The 21,975-nt window shown below is 41.1% G+C and overlaps 3 protein-coding genes across 6 annotated transcripts; 2 read left to right on the top strand and 1 right to left on the bottom strand.

Moving 5' to 3' along the window:
* Positions 1-2,301: 2,301 nt before the first annotated feature.
* On the top strand, positions 2,302-9,997 carry kcnj12b (potassium inwardly rectifying channel subfamily J member 12b). Of its 3 annotated transcripts, none has more exons than XM_069525228.1 (3): positions 2,302-2,797; positions 6,145-7,530; positions 7,608-9,997. In XM_069525228.1, the coding sequence occupies exons 2-3, from the start codon at positions 6,288-6,290 to the stop codon at positions 7,610-7,612; spliced, it is 1,248 nt and encodes a 415-aa protein (XP_069381329.1). In that variant the 5' UTR covers positions 2,302-2,797; positions 6,145-6,287; the 3' UTR covers positions 7,613-9,997. The 3 variants fall into 3 exon arrangements, with proteins under 3 accessions (XP_069381329.1, XP_019961488.2, XP_019961489.2); XM_020105930.2 differs by having other exon boundaries at positions 2,303-2,797; positions 6,145-7,505; XM_020105929.2 differs by having other exon boundaries at positions 6,145-9,997.
* Positions 9,998-13,409: 3,412 nt separating this feature from the next.
* On the bottom strand, positions 13,410-17,914 carry tufm (Tu translation elongation factor, mitochondrial). The gene is made up of 10 exons (XM_020105924.2): positions 17,802-17,914; positions 16,922-16,968; positions 16,696-16,834; positions 16,115-16,281; positions 15,739-16,008; positions 15,417-15,549; positions 14,767-14,871; positions 14,517-14,668; positions 14,118-14,237; positions 13,410-13,775 (listed from the first exon to the last, which is right to left on the bottom strand). Exons 1-10 carry the CDS (start codon positions 17,836-17,838, stop codon positions 13,605-13,607), a joined length of 1,341 nt encoding a protein of 446 aa, XP_019961483.2. The 5' UTR covers positions 17,839-17,914; the 3' UTR covers positions 13,410-13,604.
* A 728-nt stretch (positions 17,915-18,642) lies between these two features.
* hspbp1 (HSPA (heat shock 70kDa) binding protein, cytoplasmic cochaperone 1) lies at positions 18,643-21,936 on the top strand. Of its 2 annotated transcripts, none has more exons than XM_020105946.2 (8): positions 18,643-18,769; positions 19,012-19,142; positions 19,660-19,867; positions 19,985-20,209; positions 20,370-20,525; positions 20,953-21,049; positions 21,153-21,264; positions 21,560-21,936. In XM_020105946.2, exons 2-8 carry the CDS (start codon positions 19,023-19,025, stop codon positions 21,638-21,640), a joined length of 999 nt encoding a protein of 332 aa, XP_019961505.1. In that variant the 5' UTR covers positions 18,643-18,769; positions 19,012-19,022; the 3' UTR covers positions 21,641-21,936. The 2 variants fall into 2 exon arrangements, with proteins under 2 accessions (XP_019961505.1, XP_019961504.1); XM_020105945.2 differs by having other exon boundaries at positions 18,643-18,820.
* The last annotated feature ends 39 nt before the right edge of the window (positions 21,937-21,975 follow it).

Raw genomic sequence — 21,975 nt, 5'->3', positions numbered from 1 at the left:
GCTCCTAATTCTGATTCTGCTCCTGATCCTGATTCTGATCCTGATCCTGCTCCTGATTCTGATCCTGATCCTGCTCCTGAGTGTCCTGCCAGAAGCATTTTTTTCTCACTGAGCTTCCAGTAAACATCCTTGTGCTCTGGCTGGTGTCTCCTGTACCACACGGTGTTAACCACAACATGACGCAACACTTGAAATGAATCAGGAGGGCGTGTGCTGACAATCTGAAAGGTGATCAAACGCTGCAGCTCGTGTCCTGAGTGCGGTTGAGCCGTGGCCCACTTTGATCCGCTGCACTGAAGCTTTAAATAACTTGCTGCTGGAGCGAGGTATCGGCCAGACTCCGGGCTCTCTCTGTCCTGATGGCACACTTCACATCTGGTCCTCCATCCCCTGAACCCATAACCCATTTACAGACCTGACACCAGAGTAACAGTGACATACACAGCAAAGAGTCCCGAGTTGGTTTTGATGTTTTTTAAGGGTTTGTATAGCTCCACAAAATAGTTAACACAATGCCAGAGTTCCTTCCTTATGTTCCTCAACTTGCAAACACAGAGTTAAACAACACTTAAGGATCAGACAAATAACCCTGCTGTGAGTTACATCAGAGATACACGACAAACTAATCAGTTCAAATCATTGTCAGCTCGTGTTTCACTTCTGTTCAGTTCAGCTTCTCCTCCACTAGTGAAACTTTTTCCAAAAACAAAGGTCGAGAAGAAGACGTGAAGTGAGGAGCTGACACCGAGCTGGACTCACCTCATGTTACAGGAGTTCTGAGATCAGCTGCTAGTTTGAAGACAGAGCTGCTGCTGCTGCTGCTGGACCAGATGCTGTGTGGCACACTCCTCTCCACAGGGAGGCGCTCTCATGACTTTTAATCTTCCGTATTCAAAGGTGGAAAGGCGGGATCAGTCCAGAGCAGGACACAATCTGATTGGCTAAACAGAACCAGGTGGTGGTGGGGCCGTGAATTGAACACTTATTTTGAAAATAGTATCAGACGTCATTAAGTACAAGACAGTATTAGAGCCTCATAAAAAAATCAAATCGGACATTTCGAGAATAAAGTTGTAATTTTACAAGAATGATATCCGAATTTTTACGAAAAACAAAGCATCTCCCGATCAACAACTTATTATTTCTATTACCTGTGACAGGAAACTGACACTCAGACTGCTGAGGCTGAGCTTCTTCCTCGGAGGCCATTGTACTGCAGTGTCACACTCACCTGTGTCTCTTCTCTGTGGGGGCCTCCAGTGAATCTGGGTCAGGATAAGTACTGGAACTATTCATCAGCGCTGTCCTGAGAAACTCACGAAAGAATTCGAAACTCCTGAGCAGAGCATTTCTTTTTTGTTTTTTTTAAAATGAAATATCGACTGGATGAAGTGCTGTGAAATATAGTTCAGATATTTGTAGCAACCAGATGATTAATCCTGCTGACTTTTTAATAGTACCACCATCGGTCCACACTTTTCCACACCAATCAATTCAATTCATAAAATTGTATAATTACCCTTAACCTGTGTGTTTGCCCAATAATTTACGAGCCGAGGTTAACAACACCTTGCAGTGGGTTCTTGCCCTGTTGACAGACTGATTTAAACCAGCAGATGAATGAAAAGGTTAAAATACTAAATCATTTCATCTTCTCCTAAGACGTTTAGTTTGGTTATTTATGCCCAAACACCTGCAAAACTCATGGCATCCCCAAAGCAACCGTGTGCCTAAGTATAATCTCACTGGGACGAGCAATTGGTTCTGTGATACATGTGAAATCCTCAGACTCCCTCCTTCATCCAGGCTTACACAAGACAAATGAGTGATGCTCATCTAAAAAGTGCCCACATTGGATTTTCATCATTTGACGTATTCAACAGAAGCTGGTTCTCTCTCCTGAATGAGTCAAAATGGAGAGCACACCACCCACTCTGTGATCTGTGCCGTTTTAGGTAGAAAATAAAGGCAACATGGCAGAGTCAGGAAGTATGAATTAAATCTAAAATACATTTCTGTAGATGTGTAAGTAATGGGTAACCTATATTCCTTAAGTTAAAATTAAAATTGTTGGTCTTCATGTCCAGTAGTTGTCTATTCCTGAATAAGAAAACCCAGAGAATTCAGTTCAACCAATGGGTTTATTCTCTGTTCACCTCTGGTCCGTCTCGTGCACATCAGCCCAGAATGAACCGCTTGGTTCTGTCGACCCCGAGCACTGCTGATCAGCGCTGGTGCAACACTTGGTCTGGGAAGAGCACATAGTCTCCAAATGCCAAGTATCTACAGTGACACTGTGGAAGGGAGGGGGAGGAGGAGAGCCGAGCAGTGAGCAATAGTTCACTTGATGTGGGATACGGAGTGGGATCTGCAGCAGGATCAGATAGCACATATACCAAGAAAGTGTGAGACATGGAAGAGGAGAGACTGTCATGACTCCAAAATGAGCTGCGAGGAAGTGATTATCTGATCAAATCGGACCCTGGAGACCATTGTTTTCAACTATAAGCCACTTTCTGATTTCTGCTCTCTTTCTGATCTACTGGACCTCAATCGAAACCTTGAAGGACTTGACAGCAGGAGTGATTGTGATGGTCTCTCTGTGTGGAGACGGAGACATGAAGGTGCTCTGCAGCCGTCCACTCTCATGCCTCAGGAGGATGGAGGGGTTCTACCCATAACAGAGGAGAGGAGTTGAGGGAAGCCTGAGGAGAAACATGCAGCAGTTCGGCTGAAAGCTCTGAAAGAAACAGAAAAAGCTGGAAATCAACGTACATCAGCACCACCTGCACGCAAGGTAAGAGAAAGCCTATAATTATGACACTCAACACCCTCCATACATTATATTTTCACATGTTTTTAAAAGGAAAAGTGAAGAACGACTGTAGAGAAACAGCCTCGTTGAGATCACAGCCCAGCAGGCAGAGCGTGTGTGGCTTCAGAGAGAACTGAGGAGTAATCGCACAGAATATTAGATATTAATATCTCTTAACGTCCTGCTTCTATAGCAACTACAGCACTGAGAAAGAGCAAATAATCTCAGTTATTGTCATGCTGCAGTCTGGACTCTTTTAATTCAGGCCGAGGGTTTGACACATACCTCTAATTGAGTCTCACCCACGATGCTTGAATCTGCACAGAACATGTTTATTAAATTAATCATGCACTATTTGATTACCTGCTGTGTGTACAGGGTATTAATGTCTGTCTGTTCATAGATGTAGAGGATCCATGATGGGACACCTGCACGGCAGCTCTCTGAGCCCATGACATCCTGTTTGCTTTGCAGTTTTACGTCTTTAAAATACTGATCATCTTGTCTCTTTAAGAAAAACAACAATTAGCAGTCATCCTATGGGCACAGAGAGACAGTTTTATTCATAAAGCATATTTAATACAGAGAGGTAGATGCAAGGTGCCGTACAGGGACATTGAAAACAACAGAGACAAAAACAAAATTCTAAATCTGAAAGCACAAGTAAAAACAAAAAGAAAAAGTAGAGTAGAATAAAAGAGGTAAAATAAATAAAAAGGATATTTGTTTAGAAAATAAGGAGTAAAATAATACAAATAAAGTAGAACTATGTAAATTAATAAAATAAAATACCATGATGGTAAAGTTTAAATTAAAGGCACTTGAATAAAACTGTTTTCAATCTGTTTATAAAAATTGCAGTGGAGACCATCATCATGTTCTCTGAGCTGATGTTATTTGATGTATTCATGTAATCGAATGTTTTTCTTTCTCGTGCCCGAGTCTGTGTTTCCTGTGAGAATTTGTTTTTTTGGGCTGCAAAACAAATTTGAAAGTTGAAGTTGAAGTTGATGTGATGCTCAGATATCCTAAAATCATTCTCTGTATCAGTTATCTACAGTATAAAAATAAAAACGTCACGTCCGATCCACTTATTTCCAGTTGCTGACCAACATGTCACTGTGCTGACGTACAGACATGTACTTGAAATGCTTCCCTCGAGGTCCCCGGAGTCTGCAGCGTGATGGTGTGGCAGTGACTATCTTGTGACATGAAATGAGTGAAGTTCCATCAGAGCAAAACACAGAATCTCAACAGATGAAACTAAACTTCTTTCATAAACAATCATATGAGAGACATTTCAGTCCGTGCACAAGAACCAGGGACTACTTCAGCATCTTTTGATATTATTTTGTATTATTCACACTAATGCATGTCTATGATATATAACATGTCTATAATTAGCCATGTTATATATTTGTATTGAAATGTCGGCCTCTCAGTCAGATGGCCCGTCGCTTTGGTCCTTGACTGAAAAATCTCAACACCTACAAAATAGCGATTAATTTTTTGACATTCATGATCCCCGCGCTACAGATTTTGGTGATCCTCTGACTAGCAGGTCGACATTTTTAGCTTTTAATTAAAGTGTTTTGAGAACTATTAGATCCTGATTTTGATGAAATTGTTGTTACAGATATGCATGGTCCCCAGATGATTTGGGCAAACCCCTGAAGTTTGGTAGTACATGCTCATGGAGTTCTGAGAACTTAATTGATCTCTCAAGTTGAAGATACATTTTCAATGTTTTTAGAATGATAATTTTATAATTATAATTATAATTGGCATCAATTAGCTGTAAATTAAATGGTAAACTTTAATTTCTAAAGCAGCATGAATTAGAAATAACAGAATGCTATGCTGGGTGAGCTGAAGGCTGCAGTTGGGAGGGATCAGGATAAAGTTCCCTGTTTTTTCTAAATATTATCTCCATTAATGTGCCTGAAGCGATCCCATCGATTCTTACCGTCAAACCATTTGTGTCTGAGGTTGTTTACTCTGTGATACCCAACTCAGTGCCCCGTCTTTTTCCCCTTCCCATATTATTATCCAATTCAGTATCACAGGGGAATCACACAGCCTCATCACTGTACTCCACCGACTCTGATAGTTGTACCAGCTGGGGAAGATCCGTCACATAAAATGGCAGGGTATTGGATTAGCCGGCTATTTCTGTACCTTGTTGATCAGAGAAAAATGTATCTTATTATACCAGATTATTTCCAGTTCGAGACAAGAGAGAAGTGGAGGTAAGACAGCAAATCAAATGTTTGCTATGAAATGGTGCGTACAATATTAAATGTAATGTCGCATTGATAGCAGAAGTGCAACATACTGTAACCAGTATAATAAGAATAATAACAATAATTATAATAATAATAAAAGTGATTTAAACAAATTTAATGAAGTGAAAATAAATGAAATTCACAAACAGTTCAGTATAAATCAGTTTTAGTACGTTTTTTATTATGATACTTAAAAGACAACACTGTCTCAGACTTATTTTCTCTGACAGGTCGTTCCACAGCTTCCGGACCCAGAACGTTCTGTCCCCTTTAGTTTTCAACATGCTCTGTGGAGCATCCAGAGGATCTCGAGCTACACAAAAGTTCATACAGGATTAAAGATCTGAAAAATGGAATCAGGAGCAACAAAATGTCTTCATGATGATTAATCAATCGATCTTAAATTAATAAAAGAGCCAGTGATATGATTGCACCACAGTTAGAAGCTGAGTTCTGAACAGAGTGTTATTTTGGTTTTAGGGGTTGTGGAGGGAAAGAAAATAATAATAATACAAATATACAAAATAAAATAATACAAATAAGATTAAATATTTAAACTGGGAATTGTTTAATAAAATAAATTGTCTGTACCAGTGATAAAAGCTGCTTTCAAATTGGGAGTGTTCGTGAGAGTCAAAGTCGGCGTTCCTACGACTCATTTGTTCTTAAAGTGAGAAAACACCTGTAAGACAGTCAACAATTGAGAACCACAAAAAAAAGGCTGTTTCAACAGTCAAGGGGTGAAGAGTTTACAGAATGTACAACTGTCCAGGATTTAAAAAGGATTTGAGGTGATGAAAACAAGAGGTTTTTAAACATTGTAATTTAAAGACATAATAATAGCTCCTTCATTGGACTAGTGAACATGATGCACAGTGATAATGAAGATAACTTAATCCACCATAGCAAGATATAAAATTATTAGAATTATTACAGTGCAATATAATTATCTTTATGTATTTATCCACCTGTCCTTTAAGGTTCATGCACTAACAGTGTGGACAGATGAATGTATATTTTACATTTTTCTGCTTTTCCTCACAGGAAACTTTGATTGTGCCTCAGCTCTTGATTCCAGTCGATGCTGAGTGCGTGTTGGACGGAGCCGTGCATTTCCTGTGAGCGTGGTCAGGTTAGTACGAGCTGGGCTGATAGTGTGAAGCCACGTGACCGTGCCCCACTGAGGCATGAGTGTGGGAAGGGCCCACCACCACAGCTTCGTGTCCTGTGAAGAAGAAGGCCTGAGACTGAGTACCATGCCCGCCGTGGGCAACTTTGGCAATTGCAAGATTCACACGAGGCGCAAATGCCATGGGCGGTTTGTCACCAAGAGCGGCCAGTGCAACATCCATTTCTCAAACATGGATGAGAAGTCACAGCGGTACATATCTGACATTTTCACAACTTGTGTGGACATCCGCTGGCGATACATGTTCCTGCTGTTCAGCCTGGTGTTTGTGGTGTCGTGGTTAACGTTTGGTTTGGCATTCTGGGTCATTGGCCTCCTACATGGGGACATGGACCATCTCAGAGGGGACGAGAGTTTTGTTCCTTGTGTCATGCAGGTCAACACCTTTGTGGCAGCTTTCCTGTTCTCTATTGAGACCCAGACGACCATTGGGTATGGCGCTCGTTGTGTGACAGAGGAATGCCCTGTTGCCGTCTTCATGGTGGTCTTTCAGTCCATCATGGGCTGCATCATCGACGCCTTTATGATTGGTGCTATCATGGCCAAGATGGCGAGGCCAAAAAAGCGTGCGGAGACTCTACTGTTCAGCCACAACGCAGTCATCGCTTTACGTGATGGGAAGCTGTGCCTCATGTTTCGAGTCGCTAACCTAAGGAAGAGCCACATCGTGGAAGCTCATGTCCGCGCCCAGCTCGTCAAGCCTCGTTATACAGAGGAGGGCGAGTACATCCCACTGGATCAGATTGACATGAACGTGGGCTACGACAAAGGCACAGACCGCCTTTTCCTGGTCGCACCCCTCACTGTCATACATGAGATCGATGAAGAAAGTCCACTGTTTGGCATAAGTAAGCAGGACCTGGAAACATCTGACTTTGAGATAGTGATTATACTCGAGGGGCTGGTGGAGGCCACAGCCATGACGACGCAGGCGCGCAGCTCCTACCTGCCCTCTGAGATTTTGTGGGGTCACCGCTTTGAGCCGGTCATCTTCGAGGAGAAGAGCCAGTACAGGATAGATTATGCCTACTTTCACAAAACATTCGAAGTGCCCTCCACCCCGAGATGCAGCGCCAAGGAAATGGAGGAGAGAAAATTCCCGACATCAGGGGCCAACTCCTTCTGCTATGAGAACGAGCTGGCCTTTATCGGCAGGGATGAGGAGGAGGAGGGAGATGTAGAGAAACAGGAAGTCAGGAAGTATTCATCAGAACTGGTGAATGAGTCGATCACTTCCAGAGGTGAGCAAATGTCCTCTGTAAGAGAATCAGAGATTTAACTGTGGGCTGTTGCTTGTTGTGCTTGTTTCTGAATGCAGGGTAATGCAGTTGTCATGTGAAGAGCCCTTTGACTGTCACTCTGCTGACATGAGGACACCACTGAAGACTTTACAGCTGCAGGTGGAGGAGCAGCAGAACCAATCTCCATCATACAAGCAAGAAGGAAACTCATCACTGGAGGAAATGAGAGTTTTACTTCCCTGATATGGAAACTGAGATTTATCGAATGCAAAGAAAAAACTGTTTCACTTTGCAGATCCACAAAATCAAGTGCATGACATTAGCATAGTTTTCTATGAATGTTTTTGGACCGGTGGGGTTCGAAACTGACACTTTGCAGATGATGAGTAGAAAACTATACACTGGGATTATTCCTCCAGATTGACAGCAGACTTCATCTTAATGATATAACTTAAATGTGAACAATAAGACTAAGTATTTTACATCATACACTGTCAGGTAATAGCTGGTGTAAAACTGGAGACACATGAAAAATCCATTATAAAACACATGTATTCATACGAACAGGGAAAACTATACATCACTTTCAGCCCTTGGGGAAAGATTTGACCTGAGCAGATGTTGAAAGTGTCTCTAAAACCTTTATGGCCAGAGAAAGTACAATTACATTTGCCTGTAGTGCTTGTTACTTGTTTACAAATGGTAATGTATTTTTCACTTTTAAAATTACAAGAGAAAACTCTTTTAAGATTAGGATTGGAATGAATTATCTCAGGTTAACGTTGGATGCTATTATAGGCTGATATGGTGGTTCGGCAACATGATAGTGTCCAAGACTGACTTCCACACGTGAGCCTATACTATACATTGGAAGTAACGCTTGGTAAGTGCTGCCTTCAAATGGAATTATACGAGCAAATGGTTATAAAAGAAGTAGTGAACACATACGCTTTGATTTCAGGTGGTTAAAGAGGCAACGGCAACATGGACGCCTCGCTGCCGGCGTCTAGAAGCCGGAGAGGTTAAAACATGTTGAAGGAAATGCAGAGCAGTTGAGAATATCAACATTTTCCTCAGACAAAGCCTGTTAGCAAATTCAAAACTCTCCAATATTTCAACTCATCATCCATTGATGCCATTTCTGAAAATGTCCACATACACATGGTCCAAGGTTGTGATCATATGGACTCCTCTCGGGAACAAGGTAAACACGACCATAATTGAAGCCAGCAAAGGTCATTTCTGTCGGTAAAGAGAAATAATAATGTTTACAGGTTACTTAAGAGCTGACAAACTCACTGGTTATGTGGTTAATCCATCCCTCGCACACTTACTCTGCTATTTTTGGTCACGGAGAGAAAAAATACAGCAACCTCCACAAACGAACACTCAGAGAAAGCTTCACAGGCCTGCTGGGTATTGTTACGGACGTGCTAAACAGTTTTTACACAGTCACTGGGCACAACGATTAGCAAATCGTCAACTGAAATAAATGTCACTTCTTCTCAGATGAAATATGATTTCTAAACAAAAAGTCATCATCATGACCTGTTTGAGTCTATAAACACAAAATAATATGACCCAAAGACAAAGAATAGAAACCACAAAGTTATTCACACAACTCTGTGTTCAGCCCAGAGTTTATAAAGATATTCCACATATGAGTGGTGCCACAGTAACGATTGGGGGATGGAGCTGTGGTAGTGATGTCTCACCGATACACAGGCTCGACCGATCAGGTGTCAGTCTCAGATGTCAATCATAAACAGGACATTACTGACTCTTGAATGTTTAGGAACATTTATATGGTCTGTAATCACATTTTGACAGCACAATATCAGGACGTTTTAACGAGCTCTGACTCAGATGTCGTATATTATAATGAAAATCTCACAATAGATATTATTTATAGGAGAAGCGATGAAGTTATTAGGTCAGACTGTGCACCACTGTTTCACTTATTCCAGCTGAGATGGATTAGTTTTCCCAGCATCTCAAACTAAAAGCTCCATGTGGGTTAACTTTCACACTGGACTGCCTTTTCAGCAGGTTTCAACACATTTGTATTAATATCTCTTGCTGACTTGTGCTGGAAATATCTGAAATAGAGACTTGTTCCAGAAAACAAGTGGCAGTTCCACTGCCACAGCAGGGCCAGGGACTTACTGCCAAGGAGAATGAAGAACTCTGATTTGTACATTTGTCAGGCCCTTACTGTAAATACATATTTTTTTGTTTGACACTGGAAATAACTCTCTTTGTCTGATTGACAGAAATAACATCTACTGAACTGAATGACTTTGACCTCCTCTTGCTGTCTTCCACTCAATGCATTTGAAGCAATCATGACTTTAAGTTGCACCCTCTCTCCTAGTTTGTCGTGTTAGACAACAATTCATGGATTGTGAGACGAGTAAAAGAAAATCTCCTGTTGACTGCCACAATAAAATATATTTCACAAAGCCAATGCTTTTCTTTTTTTCCTTCATGACAGTACAGGGATGAATCATAGTTATAATGCATTTGTTATAGAGTTATAACTAAGTGCAGGAGCGGTTTGATAAACACAGAGGAATGGACTGTAGTATATGGCTGTGATTTGGTGGGATGGTATCTGGTTGGGGTCAGAGGTGTATTCTTTCACTCTTATGCAACCATACAGGCACGTCTTTGCAAATGTACACACAAGACTTGGCAGAGTCATTTGATTTCACTGCCCTGTAACCTTGAACACTGGAAAAAGAAATGATACACACACACTCACGCATGCTCGCAGTCACGCACACACACACACTCACACACTTAGAACTTAGAATAGCTTTGGTAAATATTGTCAGAAATCTGTGTGGGCATCATGATACTAAATTCGTTTTTTTATTGATTTAAAAACAGAGAGGGTTTAACACATAATCAATAACTGAAATAAATATCTCTCAAAGGTATAATCAATGTTTCTACTGAAAATACTGCATCATTAGTTCTGTGTAAATTATATCTATCTAAGCATAATGTGGTCCATATCTCGTTTAATTCAATTACCATTCAAATTATGACCTGTTAGCTAAAGTGCCAGAGAGTGGGTGTATGAGATATTCTGTGATCCTGGCACAGGCAGGCCCATATCATTTGACATTTAAGAGAATCATCATGCTTTAACTTTCAGGGATTTATCTCTGTGTCAAATGAAAGTATAATTTCTCACTTTGAGAGCTTTGCATCCTCTGAGATGTGCTGTTCGATGGAAGGAGCGCTCAGAATAAACAGGGATGCTTCTCACCCACTCTGCAGTGTTGGAGGATGAAAAGCCGTGGAGGGTCAGTCTTCCAACATGCAGAGTGGGTTGTTGAAAGGCAAATTCAGTCTTAATTGCGGCGGCGCGCTTCTTCGCTGGTTTCTCACAGCTGCCAGACGGAGGTGGAGGGTGGAAAAAAAAAAGTAACATGATGCAACAGCTGCACCCCTTTTCCTCAAGCCAGAACTCCAGACGCTTCAGGCCTGGATCGTATTCTTGCTGCTCTTTCTATCAACAGTCGCTTTTGACCAAAACCTTATCATCTGTTTCACTTTAGAGCTTCTTTCTGCTGATGACTGAAAATGTTGCATCTCTTAAAGTTTTAACTTGAACTGGATACAGACAACAGACAAAAATAAATACTGGTGACCCACCTGCCTACTTACCTACATACCTACCTACTTACTTACCTACCTACCTACTTGCCTACCTACTTGCCTACTTACCTACCTACCTACCTAAATACCTACCCACGCACCCATAGGTACCCACTTAGCTACCCACTTAGCTACCTACCTACCTACCTATCTATCTACCTACCTACATATTTACCTACCTACTTACCTGCGTACCTACATACCTACCTCTCTCCCAGCTACCTACCTACCTAAAGGTAACAACCTATCTACCTACCTTTCTATCTATTGCTTCATACAGTGTGAAATCTGTGATGTGGTTAATAATTGTCTTGGATAAACTTTAAAGATTGTTATCAATGGATGTTTTTCATGTGGGAATGTAACCACACGCCCATTCATTCAGGCAAAACTGATGTTGAATCAGTCATCGTGTCGGGAAACAAGTGTCTCAAATCCAGGCCTACTCAGTCTGGGGCCATGACATCTATTCAGGACAGAGCACGTCAAGAAAACCAATCCAAGCATCTTCTTGATATCATGTTACAGTTTCTCATTTCCATCCAAAGCAAAACCAGATAGCCGAAGCGGTCTTGTGTTATTCTTTGGAGGGGTGCGGACAGCTTGAAGGTTAGAGAAGGGAGCTTGTGAATGGAAGATCTCTGTTTGGAAAAACCCGCCCTGTCTAGGAAAAGCAGAGAGGAAGTTGTTTTATGAAATCAGGGTGGATTGGACAGTAATTGAAACTTCTGTCTGACTGCCCCAAGTGAATGAAGACCGTGTGAACTTTTCATTACTTTCAAACATGCAGGAAAATCAGAGAACAAGAATCTACAATAACAACGTAAATCTATAATGTAAGCAGGTTGTAAGGTGATATAGGACATTTCAAGTGTTACATAATGTGTTTGTCAAATACTTATGAGAACTTATGTATAAATAATAATAATAATTGATAAACACACAATATAACTTTGCTGTAATCATATTAAATGATGTATGATTTCACACACAAGCAAATTCTTACAAAATCTTAAAGATGAAAATGTTTTAAATAGTTTATACATATTGACAAATGAGTCATTCACCAGTCTTCCACCACTGGTTACTTTGGTAATAATCTTTTATTTGCTACATTTGATTCACAGGATATTTAAAATGTCCTTTATTCGCTTGTGACTATATGTTAATGAGTTACTGTATTAATAGTTATATTATAATTTGTTAATATTTAGTATTAATTGTGCATTTTCTTGTATTATTAATTAGGCATTAGTCAAACTAATAATGTTATGAGCAGACAGTGTAATGTATCTTAAACATGGCTCACAGATGTGCACGCTGGTTTGAATCCCATGTTCTGGAGCAGTTATAGTACCGGTACCACTGGCAACCAGGTCATACGATTCTGTACTTGTATCTCTTCCAGTTATTTTGCTTGTGGAGACCCTCATCCTCCAGCTGAGCTCGTCACTCAGTCGTACTTGCTGCTCCAGCGTCGACTCCTGCAGACATTCAGTATTTGATTACAGCAACAGGCTGATTGGATTACAGGAGGCACTGACTCAGATACCTGCAGCAAACACAGAGCAGCTTCCTGTCGGCCTGACGGAACACACTGACACCATCTGTCAAAAAGTCTCAGACAAAAGATGTTACCAAATATATAAACCCTTCAGCGACATCTCAATCGTCAGTGTCATCTCTTCACTTGAGGATTGTTTTTCTCTCAGACTGATGCTGTTAGAGCGAGTCGTCCTGTTTAGTCTCAGCTCATCTCTACTTGGTGAATATTGTTGTTACATTATTTTCATTTGAAAATTCACACATCTTCAGATCAGTTCAATACCCTCCTAAGGAAAACACAGTAAACACTAATGAGAATTGTCTCATTAAATGAGATATAACCAGGAACAATTATTGTTGCCATCACAACAACTCCTATTTGCCGGAACACTTCTCTTTGCTGCCCTCTTGTGGCAAAACCAGGTAACAAGCAGATGCAAAAGTCTTTTTATGAATGTAAAAAAATCTACACTGGTTTGAATGGTGAATGGTTTGTATTTATGAAGCACTTTTCTCGTCTTGATGACCACTCAATGCGCTTTACAATATAGTTTGCCATCCACCCTTACAGTGCATCTATCAGCAAAATTTCCTAGAATTTTTATTTTTTGGGAGGGGGTTTGAAGAATCATGAGGTTACTAGTTTTTACAAAACAAACAAGACATTTTTTTTATTAAATACATTTTATTACATAAATGACATTTGAGTTTTGACAGTCACGTCACAATTACACTGCTAAACAGGTGTTTTGGTTGAAGTGGAACTGAACATAGCCGTGCAGTACTTTGAGTCTCTCTTTCCATGTGTTTATGAATTTGTATTTCCAGACTTCATTGATGAGCCCTCTCCCCGTTTCCCGTCAGCCCCAGTTGCATTGGTCATCATCTTTAAATGTCAGGATGTCTGTGACCAGACCGGTGCCGATGGTTCTGTTTCCGTCTCTCAGGGTGAACCTCTGGCCTTTCTCCAGAACCATCGGCTGACGGAGCGTCAGAGTCAAGGACGTGTCCTCTCCTGGCATCACCATCTCCTGAAACAGGGCGAGTACCACAGGAGAGTGGTTACTATCCTTCAAAATCATTTACAAACATGAGCAGCCTAGAAATACAGATGTTTACCATGGGGAAATGTTTTTAATATATTAACTACTGTCCTCACTGGGACAAATCAATATTGAAAGAAAAACAAAAACCGACACTTTTCATTCTCACAACTTGAAAGTACCAAAATACAGCTGAACTTAAAAAACACATGAAAACACATGTTACTCATCCACTATCTAGCAATCTTTTTTTTTTTTTTTTTCTATCTCGTTATCTATTTGACCTGAAACATTGTGAAGTTATAAAAAGTACATGACACAGACACGCACCTTTCCTTCAGGGAGAATGACTCGACAGGTCATGTCCCAGGTCAGAGAGAACATGACGGGCATGAAGTTGTTGACGAACGGTTTGTGTCTGCCTCCCTCCTCCTTACTCAGAATATACACCTAAAAGGACACATCAAGGTTTCTGTTACTGCATCGTATAAGTTTCATATTTCTTTATAAAACAGAATGAATCCAAATTTAAATTGGAAAACTCAAACTCTTATCTACTCTTTCTTAAAAATGTAGGAAACAGTGTTTAGTTCAGTGAATGACCTCGTGTCATCACTGCAGCATCTGGCCTGGCTCCCAGTTTGCCTTTGCCTCCAGGTAAGAATGAGTCATTTAGATTCACTGAGTGTTCAGAAATACAAGAAATGAATCATCTTAGTGCTCTGAGACCTGGGCCTTGACTTTCTGGTGCGGCATGATGGATCCTGGTTTACACATCACCATCCCTCTTCTCACATCCTCTCTCTTCAGGCCTCGGACCAGAGCGCCCAGGTTATCTCCCGCCTCTGCCCGATCCAGAGACTTGTGGAACATCTCGATACCTGAGCCCAGCAGGACATGGAAACCACAAGGTCAAAGGTCATGGTAGCGTGGAATGACAGATAATGACAGATCTCCAGTCCAACGGTCGCCCACTCACCTGTAACCACAGACTTGAAACTGCGATTGTGTCCCAAAAACTCACTTTCGTCTCCTTTCTTGATGATACCTCTCTCCATAGTACCCGTCACCACCGTTCCCCTGCCTGAAAAACACAATTGATAACTCTTGTGATCAGAGAAAACAATGTTTGGAGAAAAAAATCTGCAATCTTGAGATACAGCATTTTACATTTTATTATGTTTTGCCACCTAATGGTCCTCCAGGGCCTTTATTGGTATTTGTGTTAACTATGATTCATTCATTAAGAGTATCATCAGAAGCTTCATATCAGTAAAACCTGTACAACCTAAGATAAAAGATTATGCAAGTCAACGAACCATAATAAAACTACTAAAGTTGCTTTTTAAATGAAAATACAATTTTTGTCAAACTTCGCTAAATTAACATAAAACATATTAATCCAAAAGATTTCTAAATAGAGAAACATGAAGAAAGTTTTTCTATTTGAAGTTTTTCTTGATGGTTTTTATTTTAGATGGATTTGAACAGGATAGTTTCCAGAGGGTTTAACAGTTAAATACACGGTTAACTAATAAAATATACCACCACCAATATTCCTTGATGAGGTTGAACTCACTGGATCAGTGTTAGTAAGAGCTGCATGTGCTTCTTCCATTTTTCTCCTACCTGGGATAGAATAAACCCCTTCAACGGGCAGGAGGAAAGGTTTCTCCAGCTCTCTCTTGGGCAAAGGGACGTAAGAATCCACAATCTCAAGCAGTTTCATCACTGCGTTCACACCCAGCTCAGGATCTTTGTTCTGAGGTGGAGCAAAGACAGAAAAATATTTCAGCGACATGTTTACATGTTTAGACAAATGCTGTGATGCAGCTGATTGATCAAACCCCACCAAGGTAACAGTAAAGGTCAAGTGAAAACAGCTAAACTCATCACATCAGCAGAGTATTCTCTTCACTGTGCGACAACATCGCTGACAGTATTCCCTCACCTCCAGGGCACAGAGGGCGGAGCCTATTACTACAGGCGTGTTCTCGCCATCATAGCCGAACTCCGTGAGCAGCTCGCGGATCTCGATCTCCACCAGCTCCAGCATCTCCTTGTCCTCCACGGCGTCTGCCTTGTTGATGAAAACCACCACGTGCTCGACGCCGATCTGCCGGGCCAGCAGGAGGTGCTCGCGTGTCTGAGGCATCTGGCCGTCGGTGGCTGCCACCACCAGGATGCATCCGTCCATCTGAGCTGTGCCTGTGATCATATTCTAAAGGAGATAAGAAGTCGTTACTTGGATAAGTTCACACGACAACAAGGCAGCGTCATATTTCAGTGTTTTGTTGAATGCAGGTGGGAAGAAAAATGGAGATTACCTTGACGTAGTCAGCATGACCAGGGCAGTCTGTGTGAGCGTAATGTCTGTTGGCCGTGGTGTATTCTACATGAGAGGCGTTAATGGTGATTCCTCTCGCCTTCTCCTCGGGGGCATTGTCGATGTCTTCGTACTTTTTGTAGTTAGCACCGCCAGCATCAGCGAGCACTGGGGACAAGAGGTCACATCACTCAGAGACGTTGTGAGACATTAAAAAGCGACTATTGCTTTCAGGGCTGAACTCCCAAAGCTGCTTTCAGACACGCACTGCAGTCCAAACGCTTTCCTAAAATGTTCCAGACGGGCTCTACGTGAGAACACAAATGTCCCAGTCAGTTGGTCAGAACATTTTCTTAAATTTTTCCTAGAATGTCTAGAAAATGTCCCTGTCCAACAGCAGGAAAATGTCAGGGGGAAGTGAATGATGATAGTGCTAAACTAGAAGAATATGAACATCTCGGGACATTTCCAGAAATTCTACCGTTGTCGCGAATGCGTCTGACTCAGACAATCTCTGGAGTTCATGTCTGACAATAGCTTTAGATTATATCTCTGCACTCAGAAGCTAAAGAGCGACTCTACCTTTTGTGATGGCTGCAGTCAGGGTGGTCTTGCCGTGATCAACGTGGCCAATCGTTCCAATGTTCACATGAGGCTTGTCCCGGGAGTACGTCTTCTTCGCCTCCGCAGCAAAGGTCCGCCGGCTCAGGGGCACAGCACACTGCACGACAGAGACAAACCCGGGAATTAGGCTGTTACCAAAAAACATGAAACAGTGTGTAAACACGCAGATTGGCCGCACACTCACAAATCTGAGGGAGCTGTGCAGGAGGCTTGGCTGAGAGAACTGGAGGGCTGAGAAGAAAAGATTCAAACATTAGAATTATGTCAGATTAGCTAACGGCTGATTGTTTAACATGACAACCCAGTGTAGTTGATCCGGTAATTCAAGTAGGATTATCTTGAGGTAAATAGATCATCACAGAACCACTGATTCATGACATCATCGATATCGTGGGACACGTATCACACATCGTACTGTACCGTGTGATTCCTCTGCTATCCGTACACGTTTATTTGGAAATATAACAATTAAAATACTCTGGCTTGGAAATGATCACATTCAACTACCAGATGACATTAATAATACAGATTCTCAATAATGATCTCTTTAGGTAAGAGTCCAATGAGTCCAATGAATTAAAACAAATCCCTGTCACGTCATTTAACATTCTTTCAAATAAGGATGAGCAGCCACAGCTTCTCTTTGGCTGAATGATTCATGTGCACCAGTGTAAAGTGAGAGTTCAGTATCACAGGATTAGTTTTGCAGGTAAAAGCAGCAGCTGACATGAAGCCAACGAATCCTCAGAGGCTGAAGGAAACACTCTCAGTGTCCTTCAGAGAACCCGTCATTACATGAACACTCGTGTGTCTGTCCAGCTGTTAACAACGTGAATATAATTCAGATAATCGCCCATCAGTCAGAGTTCATCCTCCTCGGCTCGATGCTAACGCTCCTGTAACGTGACCTTGCTGTCTGGAAGAGGCTGCATCCTCTTTTCTTTGCTCGCCTTCTTCGTTAGAGCGACAACGACATTTTGTACCAAACACAAAACAGGAGTGAGATCGATGCATCGACGGAGAAACACAAACATTCACAGAATCACAGAATTAAATCATTTTACCAGAGAAACATGCGCGCAATCCCACAAGCGCCGCCATCTTGGATTGTTAGACAAACCAAAGATGACGAAAAGATCAAGAGGAATCCCACTCGACTCTAATGCGCAGAAAGCGTATTTCCGGTACGCACTGCTACTACGACTACCACTAATAATACAAAAGACTATAATGTTATTCGTGATAACGATGTGATATGTTGTGAACAGATCATGTAAACATTATTATAATCACGATGCCGATGGTAATTATCATTATTATTATTAAGAGCCAGAGCTTATTGCAGATGTTTTTATGTATTAATTGTCTCAAAGTCTGTGACATTGCAGAGGAAGGACTTTAAGAGTTGGAGACTATTTATAGACACATGTTCCTTATTATATACAATTTTACACACATTTTAACAGAAGACAATATTAATGATAATCGTTTCTATTTGTATTCATGAAGAGGAAATAACTTTGGACTCTATTTAATTCTGTCTATCGATCAATGATTATTATTATAACATGTACAACAGGACGTTATAACAGTGGATAAATGTCTTTAAATAGTTTATGTGTAACTCGGATCCTCTGAACGTCTCGTCATGTTCTTCTCTCACTGTCAGTGAAACTCTCTGAACGTCACTCGTGCGAACGTCACTGATTAACCGTAATCACGCTGATAGTTGCGCTGATATTTTTGCTGTTGTGGCTCATGACAATGTTTTACTGTTGTAATTTTAACTACTATATAATTCTGAGCGACTCAATTCAAGCAGAAAAGTGAAGACTGAAAATACTCTGAGATGAGGAAGAATACGTGGCAAAAAACTTTTTTAACTGCGGGTTTGCTTTAGTATTTACGTTAAAGATGGCCGCCTCCATGCCACTCGTGAGATCAGCTTGCTCGAATATTCTGGATCCTTCATGAGTCTGAGTTTCCAGCTTTATATTCAGTCTGCGGGCTACAGCGGTTTGTACAGTTGTTTGTAAGTTGACAGAGAAGCCGTGTGTCCTTTTATTTAACTCCGCTGTGTAAGGTAGGTGGATAATAAGTGAATTTTGCTCATAGCCTTCCATGTTGCCTGTAGTAAGACTATTTAATGGCCTGTTAGATTTAGCAAGTTGCTGTTGTTATTGTCACGATCACTGGAGTAAACAGGCGAACTTGTGGATTGAGATCAGAAGTTGAGTTTATTTAAACATCGTGTTATTGCCTCTCTCTCCTCAGGTATATTCATTATGGCAGAAAACAATCAGAACAGGAGATATCCCCCGAACCTCCAGGGGGTCCTGCAGCTGGCAGTGGAGGCTGGATCAGCTGCAGAGGGACCTGCCCCCGTTGAACCCATGTCAGAGGAGGTAAGATTCAAGATTCAATACTTAAAAATACACTACAATACAAAAAAGTCAGTGGTTGTATTACTTTGCTTTGATTTGATGCTTGGTAATTCTAGATTTCAAACCTGAGAAGGCTTTAGACATATACTGCACCAGATACACACACACTTCTTGTTAGGTACAGACTTTTGGTAAATTATAAAAGACAACAATTCTCTGACTGTAAATGTTAATAAACACAATCCTTAGCCGTGGCACCGAGCACAAGTATTCTTTAGGTGCTCTAATAATTTTGAAGCCATCATACCAGCATAGTGCAACATGTTTACCGTTGTTTACAAATTGCCTATCAAAGTCCTTTGACTCAAACAAAACTAATGAGGGGAGATACAGAGGCTTGAATCCTCCGGCCTTTGCACATGTCACACTGAAGACGGCCTCTTCTTTAGATTGATTACTATATTATTTTTGGACCTGTAATGTGTAATGTAATCAAAGGTAACTGAGAACCATTTTCACACTTGTCCTTTTGCTCCAGAGGAAAACGTTTCTAAGAGAAGCTCTCGCAGAAGTTTGCAGAGGTCAGATGGATGAAGTGGAGCAGATGAAGCAGTGCCTGGCAGTTCTACACAAAGAGGAAAAGAGCGAAAGTGAGAGGGAGGGAGAGGAAGAGGAGGATGAAGATGAACGGGAATCAGCCTTTGAGGTGTTAACGGAGTTGTGTGAGAATTTGGACAATGCCAGAGGTTCGTTTCAATCAGTACAAGATTTGATATTCTCCAAGCAGAGCTTAAATTGGAGAAGTTATAAGGAAGTTATGAGCTCTGTCCTGACCGTGTCCCCCCTCTCTCTCGGCCTCACAGACCTGATGATTCTGGGTGGACTGGATTTGTGCCTGTCCCGGTATCTGTGTCATGTCCAAAGTGGGCTGAGGTGGCGTGCTGCTGAGCTGATTGCTTCCTGTGCTCAGAACATGCCGCAGGTGCAGGTCCACCTGCTAAACATCGGGATGCTGCCAAAGCTGCTGCAGCTGACAGACTCAGACCCTCACCCCACCGCCAGAGTAAAAGCCCTCTATGCCGTCTCATGTGAGTATCTCACGTGAACTCTGGCACACAGGTAGAAGGTGCTGCAGCAATTCATGAATGAACACTTAAAGTAAATTGAAATGCTATCTGAGGGTTTACAGAGACTGATTGTCATTTTACACCTCAGAATATAACCAACTGTATCCTGTTGTGACTTTAGGTCTAGTCCGAGAGCAGGAGGCAGGACTCCAGGCATTCCTGACCCTCGATGGTTTCTCAGTGCTGATGCGAGGCATGCAGTCGGACAATGAGAAGCTCAGGACCAAGTCGGCTTTCCTGCTGCTCAACCTGCTGACATCACATCCTGAACAGAAAGGTATGAAGGAGAGAGACAATGCTGTCAGTAGTAAAAAGCAGCTGAATCAAAGTTTTAGCCTGATGCTAATACATGGGAAATGCAGTGAAAGGATATATGTTTGTGTGTATGTTTATATACACAATGTAATCCAGACCTCCTTCAAAGATATATATCATGAAGTTATTTTCAAATTATGTTTAAAATGTTGGTGTGTATATATATAGATATAGACTTAAACTCTTTTTTCATATTGCACTTACTACTTTAGGTAATTAATTTGTCAAACAATAAAATTCACCTGTGCTTAAAAGTAAAACTTATTAAGATGTTATTAGGTAAACATTATAGCACATATATAATATATATATAATTTGATGTGTCTCTCATTTTCCTTTTTTTTTTGTGTAAAAACTAAAACCTATTTGTGCTCTGATCCATCCTGCAGACACTGTTGTCTCCATGGGAATGGTACAGCAGCTGGTGTCTGTTCTCCGCACACCACACTCCCCTTTCCATGAACATGTACTTGGTGCTCTCTGTTGGTAAGAAGCACTGTCGACCTGACAGTCCTCAGCCCTGAGAAGTTTACGTGAATGTATCGTTCACGTTATTGAGTATGGCCTCTCTCTATTTCTGTTCATGTAGTTTGGTGGAGGACTGTCCACAGGGGCTCAAAGACTGCAGGAATCCTGCTCTGGCTCTGGAGGAGCTGCTCAGACAGCGAGCCAAAGAGCTCCAAGGAAAAGAAGAAAGTCAGGTAGTTTGAACTTTAGAAAAATACAAAGTCAAAACTGTCAAAGAAAGTATTGTAATGATTCAGACCTGGAATCGTGTTTCTTTATTTTGCCTTTTTCTCCCGCAAAATTAGGCAGAATAAATATTATAGAGAATTTCAAGGTGCTTTAGCCTTAATTTGAGGGAGATGTCATGTCATCCATCTTTATATAAAGTCTAGAAAGAAAATATTGATGATATGATATATTTTATTTAACTAGCAGGCTTAATTTTTGTCCAGCAAATATGTTTTAAAGTCATATTTTTGTTTACAACAGGAAGAGCTGGACTTCTGCGAGCGTTTGAGGATCATATGTTTCCGTGGGCAGAGGTCAGATGACAATGGGATGGATCGCTGAAGTGTTGTTCACCTTATGTAACAGAACATATTTCCTGCACTGCGTCATGTTTGGATACATCCTTCTCTATTACCACAGTTGTTGTCCACATACTTTGTGTGTACTCCATAAGTAGGATTTTACTCTGTAAATAACTGTCATGTATAAAATACTTTTTTTTCCAGTCAGCTGTCACTTCAGTTTCTCATGTCTTAAATATATTACCTGTGATCTGCATTATAGGTAGTATCATGATGATATCTATGTTTAATCTTAAATCAAATTTTAAACAGATTAAAGTAAAGTATTTTTATTTATTTTCTGTTTGTTTTTTAAAACTTGACACAAAAGTACAG

The sequence above is a fragment of the Paralichthys olivaceus genome, chromosome 5 (genome assembly GCF_024713975.1).
Source record: "Paralichthys olivaceus isolate ysfri-2021 chromosome 5, ASM2471397v2, whole genome shotgun sequence".
In the NCBI taxonomy this organism is placed as follows: Eukaryota; Metazoa; Chordata; class Actinopteri; order Pleuronectiformes; family Paralichthyidae; genus Paralichthys; species Paralichthys olivaceus.
Note: the sequence above shows the minus strand (reverse complement) of the source record. Positions and strands in the feature narration are given on the sequence as shown.

Coding starts and splice junctions, on each gene's coding strand:
- kcnj12b (XM_020105929.2), top strand. CDS start 6,288: ATGAGTGTGGGAAGGGCCCACCACCACAGCTTCGTGTCCTGTGAAGAA.
- tufm (XM_020105924.2), bottom strand. CDS start 17,838: ATGGCGGCGCTTGTGGGATTGCGCGCATGTTTCTCTG. Junction 16,282..16,695: donor GACTGCAGCCATCACAAAAG/GTAGAGTCGCTC, acceptor TCTTGTCCCCAG/TGCTCGCTGATGCTGGCGGT. Junction 13,776..14,117: donor TCATTCTCCCTGAAGGAAAG/GTGCGTGTCTGT, acceptor GCCCTGTTTCAG/GAGATGGTGATGCCAGGAGA.
- hspbp1 (XM_020105946.2), top strand. CDS start 19,023: ATGGCAGAAAACAATCAGAACAGGAGATATCCCCCGAACCTCCAGGGG. Junction 19,868..19,984: donor GAATTTGGACAATGCCAGAG/GTTCGTTTCAAT, acceptor TCGGCCTCACAG/ACCTGATGATTCTGGGTGGA. Junction 20,526..20,952: donor ATCACATCCTGAACAGAAAG/GTATGAAGGAGA, acceptor TCCATCCTGCAG/ACACTGTTGTCTCCATGGGA.